This window comes from Geotrypetes seraphini, chromosome 1 (assembly GCF_902459505.1).
Source record: "Geotrypetes seraphini chromosome 1, aGeoSer1.1, whole genome shotgun sequence".
Lineage (NCBI taxonomy): Eukaryota > Metazoa > Chordata > Amphibia > Gymnophiona > Dermophiidae > Geotrypetes > Geotrypetes seraphini.
The window spans coordinates 162,839,335-162,854,050 of NC_047084.1; the positions used below are offsets into that span (position 1 = coordinate 162,839,335).

Here is a 14,716-nt window from a genome sequence, read left to right on the forward strand (position 1 = left end):
TTACATATCTTACACCCTACACTCCTCCCCGAACATTAAGATTTCTCAATCAAAATTGATCAGTAGTTCCTTCATTTAGAGAGATATTTCTTGATCATTCACATAATTCCATTTTCTCAGTTTAGGGCTCTGAGCCATAGAATCTGCTTCCTAGCGATCTGAGACTTCAGTCCTCATTCCGTATTTTCAAGAAAGATTTGAAAATTTTTCTATTCATAGATGGCGTTCTCTTAGGCAATTGAACCTTACAAACAGCGCAATATGAGATACTTATGGAGAGCAATTAGACTGTCCCCGTTTTATATGTGTTTCCCTCACCCCTTTCTTTTCTTTCTTAAATTGGAGTTCTTCCCTGGTCCCTCTTGTATTGTATGTTATTTTGTTTTACTTTTATTACAATTTTTAAAAATTATGTTAATTTTATTGTACGTTGATATTAATTTTATTGTAAGCTGCTTAGTTACTCTGTGATTTGTGTGATATCAAGAAATAAGGAAACTTGAAAACTGGCAGCCTATGTGGCTGGCATGGAGGTGTTTTCACAACTAGCATTTAAACATGGGTGATCTGGGCCGACATGGAGTGGTGGGCAAAGCTGTGGTCACCTTGTTGGGCAAACTGGATGAAACATGAGGGACTTTTTCTGGTGTCATTTACTGCCACACAAAGGAGTGTATCTCGTGATTCTGTTCTCCGGAAGAGCAGCATTATACCTTCTATTGTACTACAAGACCAATCTGGACACCCGAGGAAGGCAAGTCCACCGAAACACGGACCATGTTGGGTCCTGTCTCACCGGAGCATATGTGGATTATGACTTTGATTTTCTGTGTAATACATCGGTAAATAAGCATCAAGAACATCATCTTCCATACTTTCTTTTTGTTTTCATCCTCTGGACTTTTTTTTTTTTTTTTTACTGTGAAGCAACTTGTTGTCCAAGAGAAGAGGTAACTGTTCTTATACAAGTGCCAGTAACTGTCTGAAGGGAGTTCTTCTGTCTTTCCAAGGAGTGCATCAGAGGAAGTGAAAGAGGGAGAGAAGAGAATATGCACTTGGGAACCAACTGGAGAGAAGAAGCAAAACCTCAAAGTCCAAGGACTTTGAATAACCAGTTGCACATTTTGTTGTGACTAGAAATTTGACTGACGAAAAGACTAACCCCCTTTTTTTACTAAGGTGCGCTAACTGCTTAGCACGCGTTAATTGAATTAGCACATGCTAAATACTAACACCTCCATAGACTAACATGCACGTGTTAGCATGTGCTAAATCATTTAGCGCACATTAGTTAAAGAGGGCCTATATTTTGTCAACATAATCTAATAAAAAGTGTTTTACTTAAAAGCATTGCTGGTATATTTGCCTTTTTGAGCCTTTTGGAAAGGGAAAGGGGATGGTTACAATCAAAGTAGTTTACATATTACATCCAGGCAGTTATTTTGTACCTGGGCTAATGGAGGTCTAAGTGACTTGTCCAGAATTGCAAGGAGCTGCAGTGGGAACGGAACTCGGTTGCCACGGTTCTCAGGCTACTCTTCTATTTTTCTTTTCTGCTTCATGTCATTTAAAAATTCTCAGTTTAGGCCCCTGGGCTTAGTTTCCTCATGCCCACCAAGACCATTTTCTTATACTTGCTCTTTTAAGCTATTTGCTCTATATGCTATTATATAAATGGAGCAATAATTGTATGTTCATATGTATGTCTCTGAATTAGATGTTGAAAATGGCCCTAAGGATTTTGATGAAATGGGGTGAATCTATGGTTTTCAGGTGCAAGAAAACGATTTATCTAGGTCTCGAGTTCAGCAAAACTCTTTTTTTGGGGGGGAGTGTCAAATGGTGGATTTTCACGATGTACTGCTGCTGGAGAAAGCAGAAAAGAAGTGTCTCTGTAGCTACTACTTCCACATCCTCCTTAAGCCCATTGGTCATACATTCCTAAGGAAGCTTAACTAGCCAATAGGCTGAAGGGAAAAGCAGGACTGAAGGCTGCTAAGGCAGTGTCTCTGTGGCTACTGTTCCCGCCTTCATCCACAGCCCATTGCTTAGACCAGTGGTTCCCAAACCCTGTCCTGGGGGACCCCCAGCCAGTTGGGTTTTCAAGATATCCCTAATGAATATGCATGAGAGAGATTTGCATACCTGTTGCTTCCATTATATGCAAATCTCTCTCATGCATATTCATTAGGGATATCTTGAAAACCCGACTGGCAGGGGGTCCCCCAGAACAGGGTTTGGGAACCACTGGCTTAGACATTCATAAAGAAGCTTAACCAGGGAAAAGCAGGACTAACTGCAGATAACACAAAAGAGCTGCAGTGGAGAAACTGTACCTGAAGCAGCACCTAAAGCTGCCTTCCCTTCACTGGCTGTATCCCCCACGCTGGACCTGAACATGCAAATAAATCTGGAAGATATTAGAAATCTGTTGTGTATTGTACTCTGGTAACTACAGTAGAAATAAGGTGGGAAATGATGTGGGGTTTAAGGGGAAGATAGGGGTAGGGAGGTGGATCAAATATGCTGGAAAAAAGCCCTGAAAGTTCCCTCATTTGCTTAAAAAGAGCTCTGCACAGTTGGAGTGAAGCTTTATGCTAGCTCTTTGTCAGCTTGTGACTATTGAAGCTAATGATATGTTTGAAAAATTTGCCTTGAAGAGGTTGATGCCTTTCTGGTTTGTTACTGCTCAGCCGGACCAGCTGGTTAGGCATTTAACAGCAGTGTGTGTGTATTTGAGGAAAACACACTAGTATTAATTCCCACACAGTTCCTCGAGTACACCATGCGATGAAGACTTGGAATTGGAATGCATAAGGGCTGTTGAGTAGCTGGTCCATATGGAGGCATGTGTGAAAGCGTGAAGGGGCTGCGGTAAAACGACGCAGTACACGGAGGTTGAAATGAGCACTTGTCCAAGTGAAGAGGAGTTGCTCTGGCATGTTCAGAGAGTTTCCCGACCTGTTGGCATTGCTGGATGGATTTTTCGGAATATTCATTTCCATGCTTTGGGCTTTATTGCTTTCCTCTGTGGTCTGTCTTCTAGATATTCCTTCTTGCTGTTAATAAATGTAATGTGTTATATTGCTGATTCTTTTTGGGAAGTACTAGATATGTAAATTCTGTATGCTTTAAAGAAATGATTTCAAATTGAATTTACAAACCCCTTGTAAATCACAGATAAAGCATTAAGTAACAATCAAGGGCAAATAAATACCTGCAAAATGCTACATACGTAAGAAGGTTTGCACTTAAACACATGTTGAAAGCAGTAAGTGCAAAGTCCTTGTGGTAATTGCAGGGGGTATGCCCTGTTTCTCTACTTCAGCAAAGAGGGCGCTGTGGCAGTGCATTATTGGCCGAGGCACGTAATGCAGTGGCCAGCTAACTGCAGCAGCACTTCCCGTTCCTTGACCCCACCCCAAGCACAAACCTACCCCCTCCCAATCACAATTCAAGTGTCCCAACCATTACCCCTCCCCAACACAGATCCTGTCCCCGATCTCAATCAGGACCACCTGATTGCAAAACTTACACCCTTGATCAGATCCAGGAAACTGACCCCCTTCAAAAAGCCCTTGCATCACAGAAAGCCCTGAATCCAAGAACCCTTCCATCCCCAACACTTTGGGATCTACTCAAAGGGGGGGGGGGTTGTCATTATTGCCATTCAAGATTATGTCCCCACCAATACTAGGTATGTCCCCAGTTGGGGTGGAGTATAATCAGGGGCAGGGTTTCTTGAAGGAGTAGGACAGTTAGGTTTGTCATCATAAAGATTGGGTTTTGCAAGGGGAGTTGTGGTCTGATTGGTACTGTTCAGTTTATCATTGGGGGAGGGGGTTAGTTTGTCTATGGAAATGTCAGAATTGTGCTCAGGAGATTGGGAGAAATCACTACACTTCATCTAGCAGTGCTCTACATTGCAGGATTACCTAGAGAAAAGCTGTAGATATCACCTCCTCTTGAGGTGGTGGTAAGTTAGAACATAAGAATAGCCTTACTACGTCAGCCCAAATGGCCAATCCAGGTCACTAGTGCCTGGCAAAAACCTAAAGAGTAGCAAAATTCTATGCTACCAATCCAGGGCAAGCAGTGACTTACCTCATGTCTGTCTCAATAACAGACTATGGACTTTTCCTCCAGGAAATTGTCCCAAACCTTTCTTTAAACCAGCTACACTATCCACTCTTACCACAACCTCTGGCAATGCATTCTACAGCTTAACTATTCTCTGAGTGAAAAATATTTGCTCCTATTGGTTTGAAAAGTATTTCCCTGTAACTTCATTGTGAGTATCCCCTAGTCTTTGTAATTTTTGATGAAGTGAAAAATCGATCCCATTCTTCTCCATGCAGGATTTTGTAGACTTCAATCATATCTCCCCTCAGCTGTCTCTTTTCCAAACTGAAGAGCCCTAACCGTTTTAGTCTTTCCTCATACGAGAGCATTTCCATCCCCTTTTCCATCTTGGTCGCTCTTCTTTGAACCTTTTCTAATGCTGCTATATCTTTCTTGAGATAAGGAGACCAGAACTGAAATCAATACTCTTAAGGTGTTCTTCAACCTTTTTACACCTATTGACCGGCAGAAATAAAATAATTATTTTGCGGACCGGCATCAGTCTGCAGACCAGCAGTTGAAGAACACTGGGCTAAGTTATGGGCCAGACCCTGCCCATCTCTACCCAGTCTCTACCCCAGACCCTGCCCCTATAGTCCTAATTGTAACACTATTTTTTCCATTCATTTTTCATATATACACACACAATATAATCTTATTAACAATGCATCGATTGCACCGCACACCGGCAATGAAGAACACAGTTTTGGGCCTGATGCACATGCTGGCCCTGTGGGCCGGCAGGAAATTTTTGTGGACTAGCACCGGTCCATGGACCGGTGGTTGAATAACTGCTCTAAGTGAGGTTGCACCATGGAGCAATATAGAGGCGGTATAACATTCTTAGTCTTGTTAACCATCCCTTTTTAAATAATTACTAGCATCTTGTTTGCTTTTTTGGCTGTCGCTGCACATTGGGTGGAAGTTTTCATTGTATTGTCTACAATGACACCCAGATCTTACTCCCAAGGTGGACCTTAGCATCCAGTAACTGTGATTTGGGTTATTCTTTCCAATATGCTTCACTTTGCATTTGTCCACATTAAATTTCATGTGTTACTTGGATGCCCAGTCTTCCCGTTTCCTAAGGTCTACCTGCAATTTTTCACAATCTGCATGTGTTTTAACAACTTTGAACAGTTTAGTTTAATCTGCAAATTTAATCACCTCGCTTGTCATTCCAATTTCCAGATCATTTATAAATAAGTTAAATAGCACCAGTCCCAGTGCAGATCCATGCGACACTCCACTGTTTACTCTGTTCCATTGAGAAAAATGACCATTTAACCCTACTCTTTGTTATCTATCCGATAAACCTCCACAATTGAACTTTGCCACCTATCTCATGACTCTTTAAATTTTTTAGGAGCTTCTCATGAGGACCTTTGTCAAAAGCTGTCTGAAAATCTAGATATACTATGTTAACTGACTCGCCTTTATCCACACCTTCAAAGTAGTCATGTTTGTCTACTTGTGCCACAATTTTATTTTTTATAATTATTTCCACCATTTTGCCCAGCACTGAAGTCACGCTTACTGATCTGTAATTTCTTGGATCTCCCTGGAACCCTTTTTAAAAATTGGCGTAACATTGGCCACCCTCCAATCTTTAGATACTAGAAACAGTTTTAATGATTAGATTAAAGAATACTAACAGCAGGTCAGCAATTTCATGTTTGAGTTCTTTTAGTATCTTGGGATGTATGCCATCTGGTCCAGGTGATTTATCACTTTTTAACTCGTTGATTTGGCTTAGTACATCTTCCAGATTCACCCTTGAAAACCATTTCCGGTTCAGGTAGATCTGTTGCATATTCTTTCTTAAAGATCGAAGAATAGAATTTATTCAGTCTCTCCACTATGGGCTTATCCTCCCTGAGTGCCTCTTTTGCTTCTTGATCATCCAACAGTCCCATGGATTCCCTCACAGGTTTCTGTTTCTGATATACCTAAAAATATTGTTATGAGTTTTTTCCTCTTTGGCAAGTTTCTTTGCATATTCTTTCTTAGCTTTCTTTTAGTGCTTTGCATATAACTTGCCAGTGCTTGTGTCTCTTTTTAATGTATTTTCTTCATTCGGATCCTTTTTCCAAGGATGTTATTTTTGCTCTTATAACCGCTTTCACTTCACCTTTTAACTATGCCTGCTCTTGTTTCCTCTTCTTTTCACCTTTGTTAATACGTGGAATATATCTGGTCTGGGCTTGCACGATGGTATTGATTTAAACTATTTATTGATGATTATTGAAAGCATATAATACAGAAATTGAACAATAGAAAATCAAACAAGATACAGAGTATTTACATACCAAGGAAGAAATTATCTTTATCTGTTTTACAAAATAATAAATGCTATTGGTTGGCACCAACCCGTATCCCAACTGCATAACATCTGTACCAGGACCCTGGACTCTTATGAGCCCTGGAGATCAATATCCTAAGACCCCCCCTTTCCTCACTGAACATCCCAAGGTCAAAAACATACTGAACAAGAAAGAGAAATTAAAAAAAGAGGGTGGGGGGGGAGGACCAGATGATCAGCAAAAGCGACCTGCTCATCCCAGGGTGCCAACACAATCATTAAGATCTCAAAGTTTCAGAGTATTGAGAAACCGGCTATGCGCTCTAGGAGGCAGAGAGTGTACATAAAGTCCTCAGACTTGAAGGAAAAATTTTGTTTGTCGAAAAGAACCTGGCACCCGCCCCTCTCTAGGAGCATGAGACCACGTAAGTGATTCTGCCACACCCAATAAGATGGGGAATGGGCTGAAGTCCACTCTTCCAGGATAACTTTTTTGGCCAGTAGACCAGCCTTCCTAATGAACGATAGTATTTTAAAATAACATTCATGCCTGGTTTACAGTCCTAACCTTTGCAGCTGATCCTGCTAATTATTCATTAAACTCTTGCTCTGGCACCAAATGATTATGTCCTGGTGCACTGGTTTAAGGTATATTGGAGCTTGTGCTGCTGTCAAGACAGAGAACATTGAAATATCTGAAGGCTAGTGATTCCCAAATTGAATCTGTCCAATTTTCAAGATACCTGAAATAAATAAACTTGAGGTATATAATATTTGCATATGTGATATCTGACCTCAGCATGCCTCGTAGACTTGTTTGGTAGTTAATGTTGTAGACCAGGGGTCTCAAAGTCCCTCCTTGAGGGCCGCAATCCAGTCGGGTTTTCAGGATTTCCCCAATGAATATGCATGAGATCTATGTGCATGCACTGCTTTCAATGCATATTCATTGGGGAAATCCTGAAAACCCGACTGGATTGCGGCCCTCAAGGAGGGACTTTGAGATCCCTGTTGTAGACTGTGTTACATGAAGACTCGAGTGTGGAGTGGAATGAGACAAATTAGACATAGCAAAGAAGACATGGTAAAACCTCTGGATGAGGTTCTGCTTTTCCAACTTCTGCTTCATCTAGTTTGCCTCTTTAATTTAAATTTTTTTTTTTTTTTTTTAAAGAGAGGAAAAGTAGTAGCAAGAAAGAGTGATATGAGTCACTCAAAACTACCAAAGCTCACAAAAATGCTATAAGGCGCTTTGATGTGACGCACAAGAAAGAGTGAATGATGAGGAAACCTGATTTGTCATTTCAAACACAAGGTGAAAACAGCTGTACCATATGAGATGGGTGGCCTTTGGAGTTGCAATAGATAACCATTGCAGAATCATCAGCTGTTGTCAGATAATTGTCTTACCCAGACCTATCGGTCAATTTTCATCAGCACTATGGCCCAGAATCTCAAACTGACACTGATATCGGCGGCCGCCAATCCTATGTCAATTACAGATTGGTACCGGTTACGGAATTGCACCAACGTGAAAGATAGGTGCCGGAAAAGTAGGCCAGGGTTTTCTGGACCTATATTTCCAGTGCCTATTTTCACGTGAATTGTGCCTATGTAGGCGCTTCTTCCAGTGTTGGCCATGCCTACTTTGGCATTCAGTGGCCTAAAACGCCTACATAGGCATGATTTCGGTACAGGTATGTGCCTCAAATCTCAGTTAAAAATGCTATTTGCAGAGCGTTTTTAACAGAAGTATGGGCATCTACTAGTGCTTAGAAAATTGGCTCCGATTCAAGAATCTGGGCCTATATGAATTGTACTATTGAAAATGATTACAGACTGATTGACACTATCTGAATAGTACCAGAGTGAAGTATGTGTGTTTGAACAGCATAAAAGTTGTCCTGAATGTATCCAGGTAATGGTCCGAAAAACTGTCTTTTAATCTGGATTAGGAGCCAAATATTGTTATGTGGATAGCGAGATGTTCTCACTGCTTTATACAATTAGTTCTGCTGACAATCCATATAGTGGCACTGAATATATGTAAATGTAAATATATAAATTGAAATTTATGTAAATTTAAATTTTAAAAAAACAAACCAACTGCTGACCATTGTATCTGACTATAGAGCCAATTATCTTCCAATTGGAACCGTAAATGACAGCCTGTAAAATAGGGGAAGGAAAAACTAGTGCAAATATTCCCATCTACACCCATCAAATTCCACCTGTTTGGGAGGGAAAAGTTGGCAGATCCTCTTCATATTCCTGCCACTGTGTCATACACGTTAGCTGTCAACCGGTTAATCAGGTCTGGTACTTGCGTTCTCCACTGGCTATATAGGCTGTGAAAGGTTTTGATAGTTTACAATTTGGTTTTAAATATTGTTCTTTCTTTCTACCAGCTTTGCAGGACCTACTGGGAAGGCTTTACAGCTCCATCCATCAACAGTGGATTTTGGAACACAGTAAGTAGCTCAGCTCAGAGATATTTTCATTAACAAACATAATAACATAACATAGTAACATAGTAACATAGTAGATGACGGCAGATAAAGACCCGAATGGTCCATCCAGTCTGCCCAACCTGATTCAATTTAAAATTTTTTTTTTTTTCTTCTTAGCTATTTCTGGGCGAGAATCCAAAGCTTTACCCGGTACTGTGCTTGGGTTCCAACTGCCGAAATCTCTGTTAAGACTTACTCCAGCCCATCTTCACCCTCCCAGCCATTGAAGCCCTCCCCTGCCCATCCTCCTCCAAACGGCCATGCACAGACACAGACCGTACAAGTCTGCCCAGTAACTGGCCTAGTTCAATCTTTAATATTATTTTCTGATTCTAAATCTTCTGTGTTCATCCCACGCTTCTTTGAACTCAGTCACAGTTTTACTCTCCACCACCTCTCTCGGGAGCGCATTCCAGGCATCCACCACCCTCTCCGTAAAGTAGAATTTCCTAACATTGCCCCTGAATCTACCACCCCTCAACCTCAAATTATGTCCTCTGGTTTTACCATTTTCCTTTCTCTGGAAAAGATTTTGTTCTACGTTAATACCCTTTAAGTATTTGAACGTCTGAATCATATCTCCCCTGTCTCTCCTTTCCTCTAGGGTATACATATTCAGGGCTTCCAGGAAAGAATATTTTGACCATTCATTCACAGGAACTAGAAGTAATTTTTTTTTTTTTTGCAAACTGAAAACTGAATAGAAAATTTGCTGCCCTGTCCTGAATAGAAGCTATAAATAATTTTCTTAACAAAAAGCCTTAGGAGGATCACAAATTTTACCTGTATATATGAAGGAACTGAAGAACTGAATAAAATCTATAATTTTTGGAAGAGGATTGAATAAAAACTAGAATTATTTTTGCTGTTTTGAACAAACTAAAATTATTTGTCATGAGTTTATGACCAGAATAAAAATAAAAATTTTCAAAGAGGCCTGAATAAAATCTAGAATTAAGATTGTTGTTAGAACTAAAATATTGCTGGTTTAAATTTAATGTGACTGAGAGGCACATTTTCAAAGCAATTAGAAGAAGATTTTCTAATGTTCATGGTAAAATCAGACAAACTGCTATTGTGGCTGCTATTCTAACAATTTAAAAAAGACAAGTTATTCTTTAAAAAACCACGCATACAAATGAGGTTCACGGAGAGTAGTGGAGGATTACTAAATTTGCATGGGATGGGTTGCAGGTGATTAGCGATCAGCACATGCACAGAATACACCCGCAAGTTTGTTGTTGTTTTTTTTTTTTTTTAAAAAGACTCCAAAATGAAGATTGGCAGGAGGGATGCCCACTCCTTCCTACCACCACCATCAAGCAACCTCTCCCCCCCGGCAGCGGGAGGAATGCCCACTCCATGCCGCCATCAAGCAACCCACCCCCTGACATCCCCCTGGCAGCGGGAGAGATGCCCATTTCCTCAGGTTGCTCCCAACGACCACTGTGCCCCTGATGACACCCCCCAGCACCCCCACCTTCTTCAGAAAGGCTGGCTGGAGGGATTCCTACTCCCTCAAGCCAGCAGGCCTGCCTCTTCAGAATGACTGGCCTTCCCCTTCCCAGCGCATCTTGGGATGTTCTGGAGAGGGCCTAAGTCCCTGATTGGCCCCGGTGTCTTGGATTTTCTTTGGTTGGGCAACAGACTTGAATTTGCTCAGCCTCTGCTAGATTGGTTTGTTGTTCAGGTTGTTCTGAAAGGCTATTCAAGCTCTAGAGCCGGGGTCACCCGAACTCTTGGGCTCAGGCAGATACACTACATACTTTCTCTCAGAAGATCTTCAGCTCAAGAATACGGCTCTCAAGGTTCCACGCTTTCAAATGAAAGCTGTGGTTTCATTCATTGCAGTAGTGGCCCCAGGGGAGTTTCTTGCCTCTCTGGTTCTCCCGGAAGCATATTTGCACATTTACTTTATTATGACTCATTGCAACTTTTCGCAGTTTCATGTTCTGGAACAGCATTACCAACTCTTGGCTCTGCCTTTTAGGCTGGTGACAGTGTCCCAGACCTGCACCAAGGTGATGGTTGTCGTGGCGAGATACATTAAAAAAAAAAAAAAAAAAGATCCATCTGATGATCACGCAGTTGCTTTTCCTGGGAATTCTCTTTGACTCTGCTAAGGGGCCATGTCTATCTACCAGTAGCCCGCTGGCAGAACCTGTGTGCTCAGGTTTTTCTTCCCTTCTAGAGCAGCTGACTCCATCAGCATGGGTTTATCTTTAATTTCTGGAATCTGTGGTTGCCCCACTAGATGTGATTCCTTGGACAAGAGTGCACAGGTGTCCTCTTCTGCATGCTTTGCTTTCTAGCTGGACTTGGCATAGGGATGCCTTGCAAGCCTATCTACCTTGGACTCTGGAGGACGAGCAAACATGGACTGGTGGCTTCTCCCTCAATTGCTTCGCAGGGGTGTACCACTACGCATTGCCTTGTGGATCATGGTGCTGTCCGATGTTAGCCTTTGGGGCTGGAGAGCCAATTGCAATTGCTCTCCTGTTCAGGAGAGTTGGACGCCCTCTCAATGAAAGTGGTCCCTCAACCAGTTAGAGCTCAGAGCCATTCTGCTGGCTCTGAAATTGCAGAAGACTCTAGAGGGCCAAGCAATCGGGGTTTTTCCGGCAATACGACTGCAGTAGCCTACATCACTAGCCAGGGAAAGTCTTAAAGCACTCCTCTGGCTCAGGAAGCCCACCGCCTTTTTCTTTGGGCAGAGGATCATCTAGCGCTGCCAACAGCTCAGGTGGTGGGAGTAGACAACATTCAGGCTGACTTCCTCAGCAGACAGACTCTGGAGTTGGGCGATTGGGTCTTGTCTCCAGAGACGTTCCAAGTGATAGTGAGGCGCTGGGGATGGCCTCACTTCAATCTCATGGCCATGGAAAGAAACAGGAAAATGGATCGTTTCTTCAGTCGAAGATCTGAGCCCAGAAGCATGGAACTCGACACTGTGATGCAGCCGTGGTCTCAGGAGATTCTCCTGTATGTTTTTCCTCCTTGGCTGATGATCGGCCGAGTCATTTGGAGGTTAGCAGCTCATCCAGGCTGCGTCATTCTGGTGGCTCCAGATTGGCCTTACAGTCCCTGGAACGCTGATCTTATGCGTCTACGCAGAGGTTGCAGCCTTTGGCTGAGTGCCTCTCCGGACCTTCTCTTGCAGGGTTCGGTCTCCAAGCTTATGGCATGGCTATTGAACGTGCAGGCTTGGAACATTAAGGATATTCTGTCCTGGTTGTTAATACTCTTCTGAAGTCTATGAAGTCTTCAGCAGTGTCGGCTTACTCTAAGGTGTGGAAGGGCATCTAGCATTGGTGTATTCAGGACCAGGTAGACCCCAGGTGTCAAAGTCCCTCCTCGAGGGCCGCAATCCAGTCGGGTTTTCAGGATTTCCCCAATGAATATGCATGAGATCTATTAGCATACAATGAAAGCAGTGCATGCAACTAGATCTCATGCATATTCATTGGGGAAATCCTGAAAACCCAACTGGATTAAGTGGCCCTCGAGGAGGGACTTTGACACCCCTGAGGTAGACCCTTATTCAGCTCCAATCTTGCTAATTCTCGCCTTTCAGACTGGGTCCGATAAAGCCCTCACTGTGGCTTCTCTTAGAGTCCCAAGTGGCAGGCTTTCCTGTTTTAGATATCGGGAGCGTCAGTCTTCTTTGGCGTCTCACATTGATGTCACTGGATTTTTGAAGGGGGCTATTTGTATCCGACCACTGGTTAAGCATTCTTTCCCTTCCTGGGACCTTAACTTGTTGTGGTCTAACCTTCTCAAGGCTCCTTTTGAGCTTCTTCGAGATGTTTTCCTCTTGAACTTGACTCTCAAGACCGTTTTTCTGGTGACCATTACTTCGGTGCATCGTGTGTCGACATTGCAGGCTTTGTTTTGCAGGGACCTTTTCCTCTGTATTTCAGAGGCGGGGTTTTTCCCTGTGGACAGTTCCTTCCTTCCTGCTAAAGGTAGTTTCAGTTTTTCATGTCAGTCAGGAATTGTGTTTGCCTGCCTTTCAACTGACAGTTTCCAAGGTACAGGACTGCCTATGGAAGAAACTGGATTTGCATAGAGTTCTTCTGCGTTCTCAGGAGGTCATCCATGAGTTTCATCTATTTGTTTGTGCTGACTCATTCAGTTAAGTGGGGTGCTCCCACTTTCAAGGCAACGATGTGTAGGGCCATTTCGTCACCCTATATTCTTTCATGGAAGCAGTCTCCTCTTTCCATCAAAGCGAATTCTACCAGGAGTGTGGCTTCTTTGTGGGCCGAAGCTAGATCTGTCTCTCCTGAGGAGATTTGCAGATTGGTCTTCTCATAACAAGTGTGCCAAGTTCTACAGAGTCGACGTGGTGGCAAGACAGGACTCCGCCTTTGGGTCCTTGGTCTTAAGGGTTGGTTCACAAGCCCACCCTAGTTTTTGGGGGGACTGCTTTTGTAAGTCTCTACTGTCTAGAATGTCCCATCTATTGCACTGGAAAAAGAGATTATGTACTTGGTAAGCTCTTTTTCAGTAGATAGGCGAGACATTCTAGACTCCTGTCCTTAACTACAGTTTCTTCTTCACGTCCTACCTTCGGTTCTGTATTGATGCCCTAGGCGCCAGGAGTTTCGTCTTCTCGTGGAGACCCTCTCCCAGCTCCGCCTGTATATGTTTCAGGCCTCTTACGACGCCTTTGAATTATCCTCGAGAGTCACAGCCTTTGCGATCGCTATACGTCGCCTCGCTTGGCTCCGGCTTGTGGATATGGATCCGAATCTACAGGATCGTCTTGCTAATTTCCCGTGTGTGGGTCATGAGCTCTTCGATGATTCCATCGAGGCAGCCACGAAACGCTTCTCGGACCACGAGCGTTCCTTTGCGTCTCTGGTGAAACTTAAACCTAAGGCCCCTCCAGCTCACCAATATAAAATTCCTCTCCGGAGGTATCCACAGAAATCCACTCCTGCTTTCTCTAGGCCTCCTTCAAAACGGCCTCCGCAGCAGCAACAACGTCAACCTAAAACTCAGCAGCCGGCCCCGGCCAAATCCGGGCCGTCCTTTTGACAATTCCAGCATGAGCCTTCGGGCTCCCTTCCTCATGGAGCCTTCCCCATTTCCCATCGGGGGGTCATCTCCATCATTTCTTTGCCCAATGGACAATTATTACCACCGACAGCTGGGTACTGTCTATCATCAAGGAGGGGTACTCCCTCCACTTCAGTCATGTACCCCCGGACCTGCCTCCAAGAGAGTTTCCTTCTGCTCAGTCTCAGCTTCCTCTCCTTCTGCAGGAAGCTCAGGCCCTTCTTCACCTGAGGGCAGTCGAGGAGGTTCCCGAGGAACAGTGGAACTCCGGGTTTTATTCTTCTGGTACCCAAGAAGACGGGAGATCTGCGTCCGATCCTGGACCTCCGTGCTCTGAACAAGTTTCTAGTACGGGAATGATTCAGAATGCTCACCCTTCCCACGTTGTATCCCCTCTTGGACGAGGGAGACTGGCTGTGCTCACTGAACCTCAAGGAGGCGTACACGCACATTCCGATGCATCCGGCCTCTCGTCTGTATTTGCTATCTGAACTGAGGACACGCTGAGGAGACAAATGCCCTAGGCAGGGCGGGAGGGGCACGCGCGCATGCACGGGCCAATCGCAAGCCTGAAGGTCTTCGAGCAAGTCTGCTTGCAAAAACGTCCGCTAGGGGGCTCCTTCGGTGACGTCACCTACATGTAGAGAATATCTGCCTGCTGTCCCTGGATGACACCTGTTATGGTAAGTAACTGTTCTTAACAATGCATGTCAGAGAA

The 14,716-nt window shown here is 43.5% G+C and overlaps 1 protein-coding gene across 2 annotated transcripts in view; it reads left to right on the forward strand.

Annotated features, from left to right (window-relative positions):
• The window catches only part of TMEM131L (transmembrane 131 like), a 300,995-nt gene that overhangs the window by 107,199 nt on the left and 179,080 nt on the right, over window positions 1-14,716 (forward strand). For both annotated transcript variants that reach the window (XM_033940895.1, XM_033940905.1), the window contains exon 4: window positions 8,833-8,895. In XM_033940895.1, coding sequence (XP_033796786.1) covers window positions 8,833-8,895 — 63 coding nt within the window. The remainder of the gene's footprint in view (window positions 1-8,832; window positions 8,896-14,716) is intronic.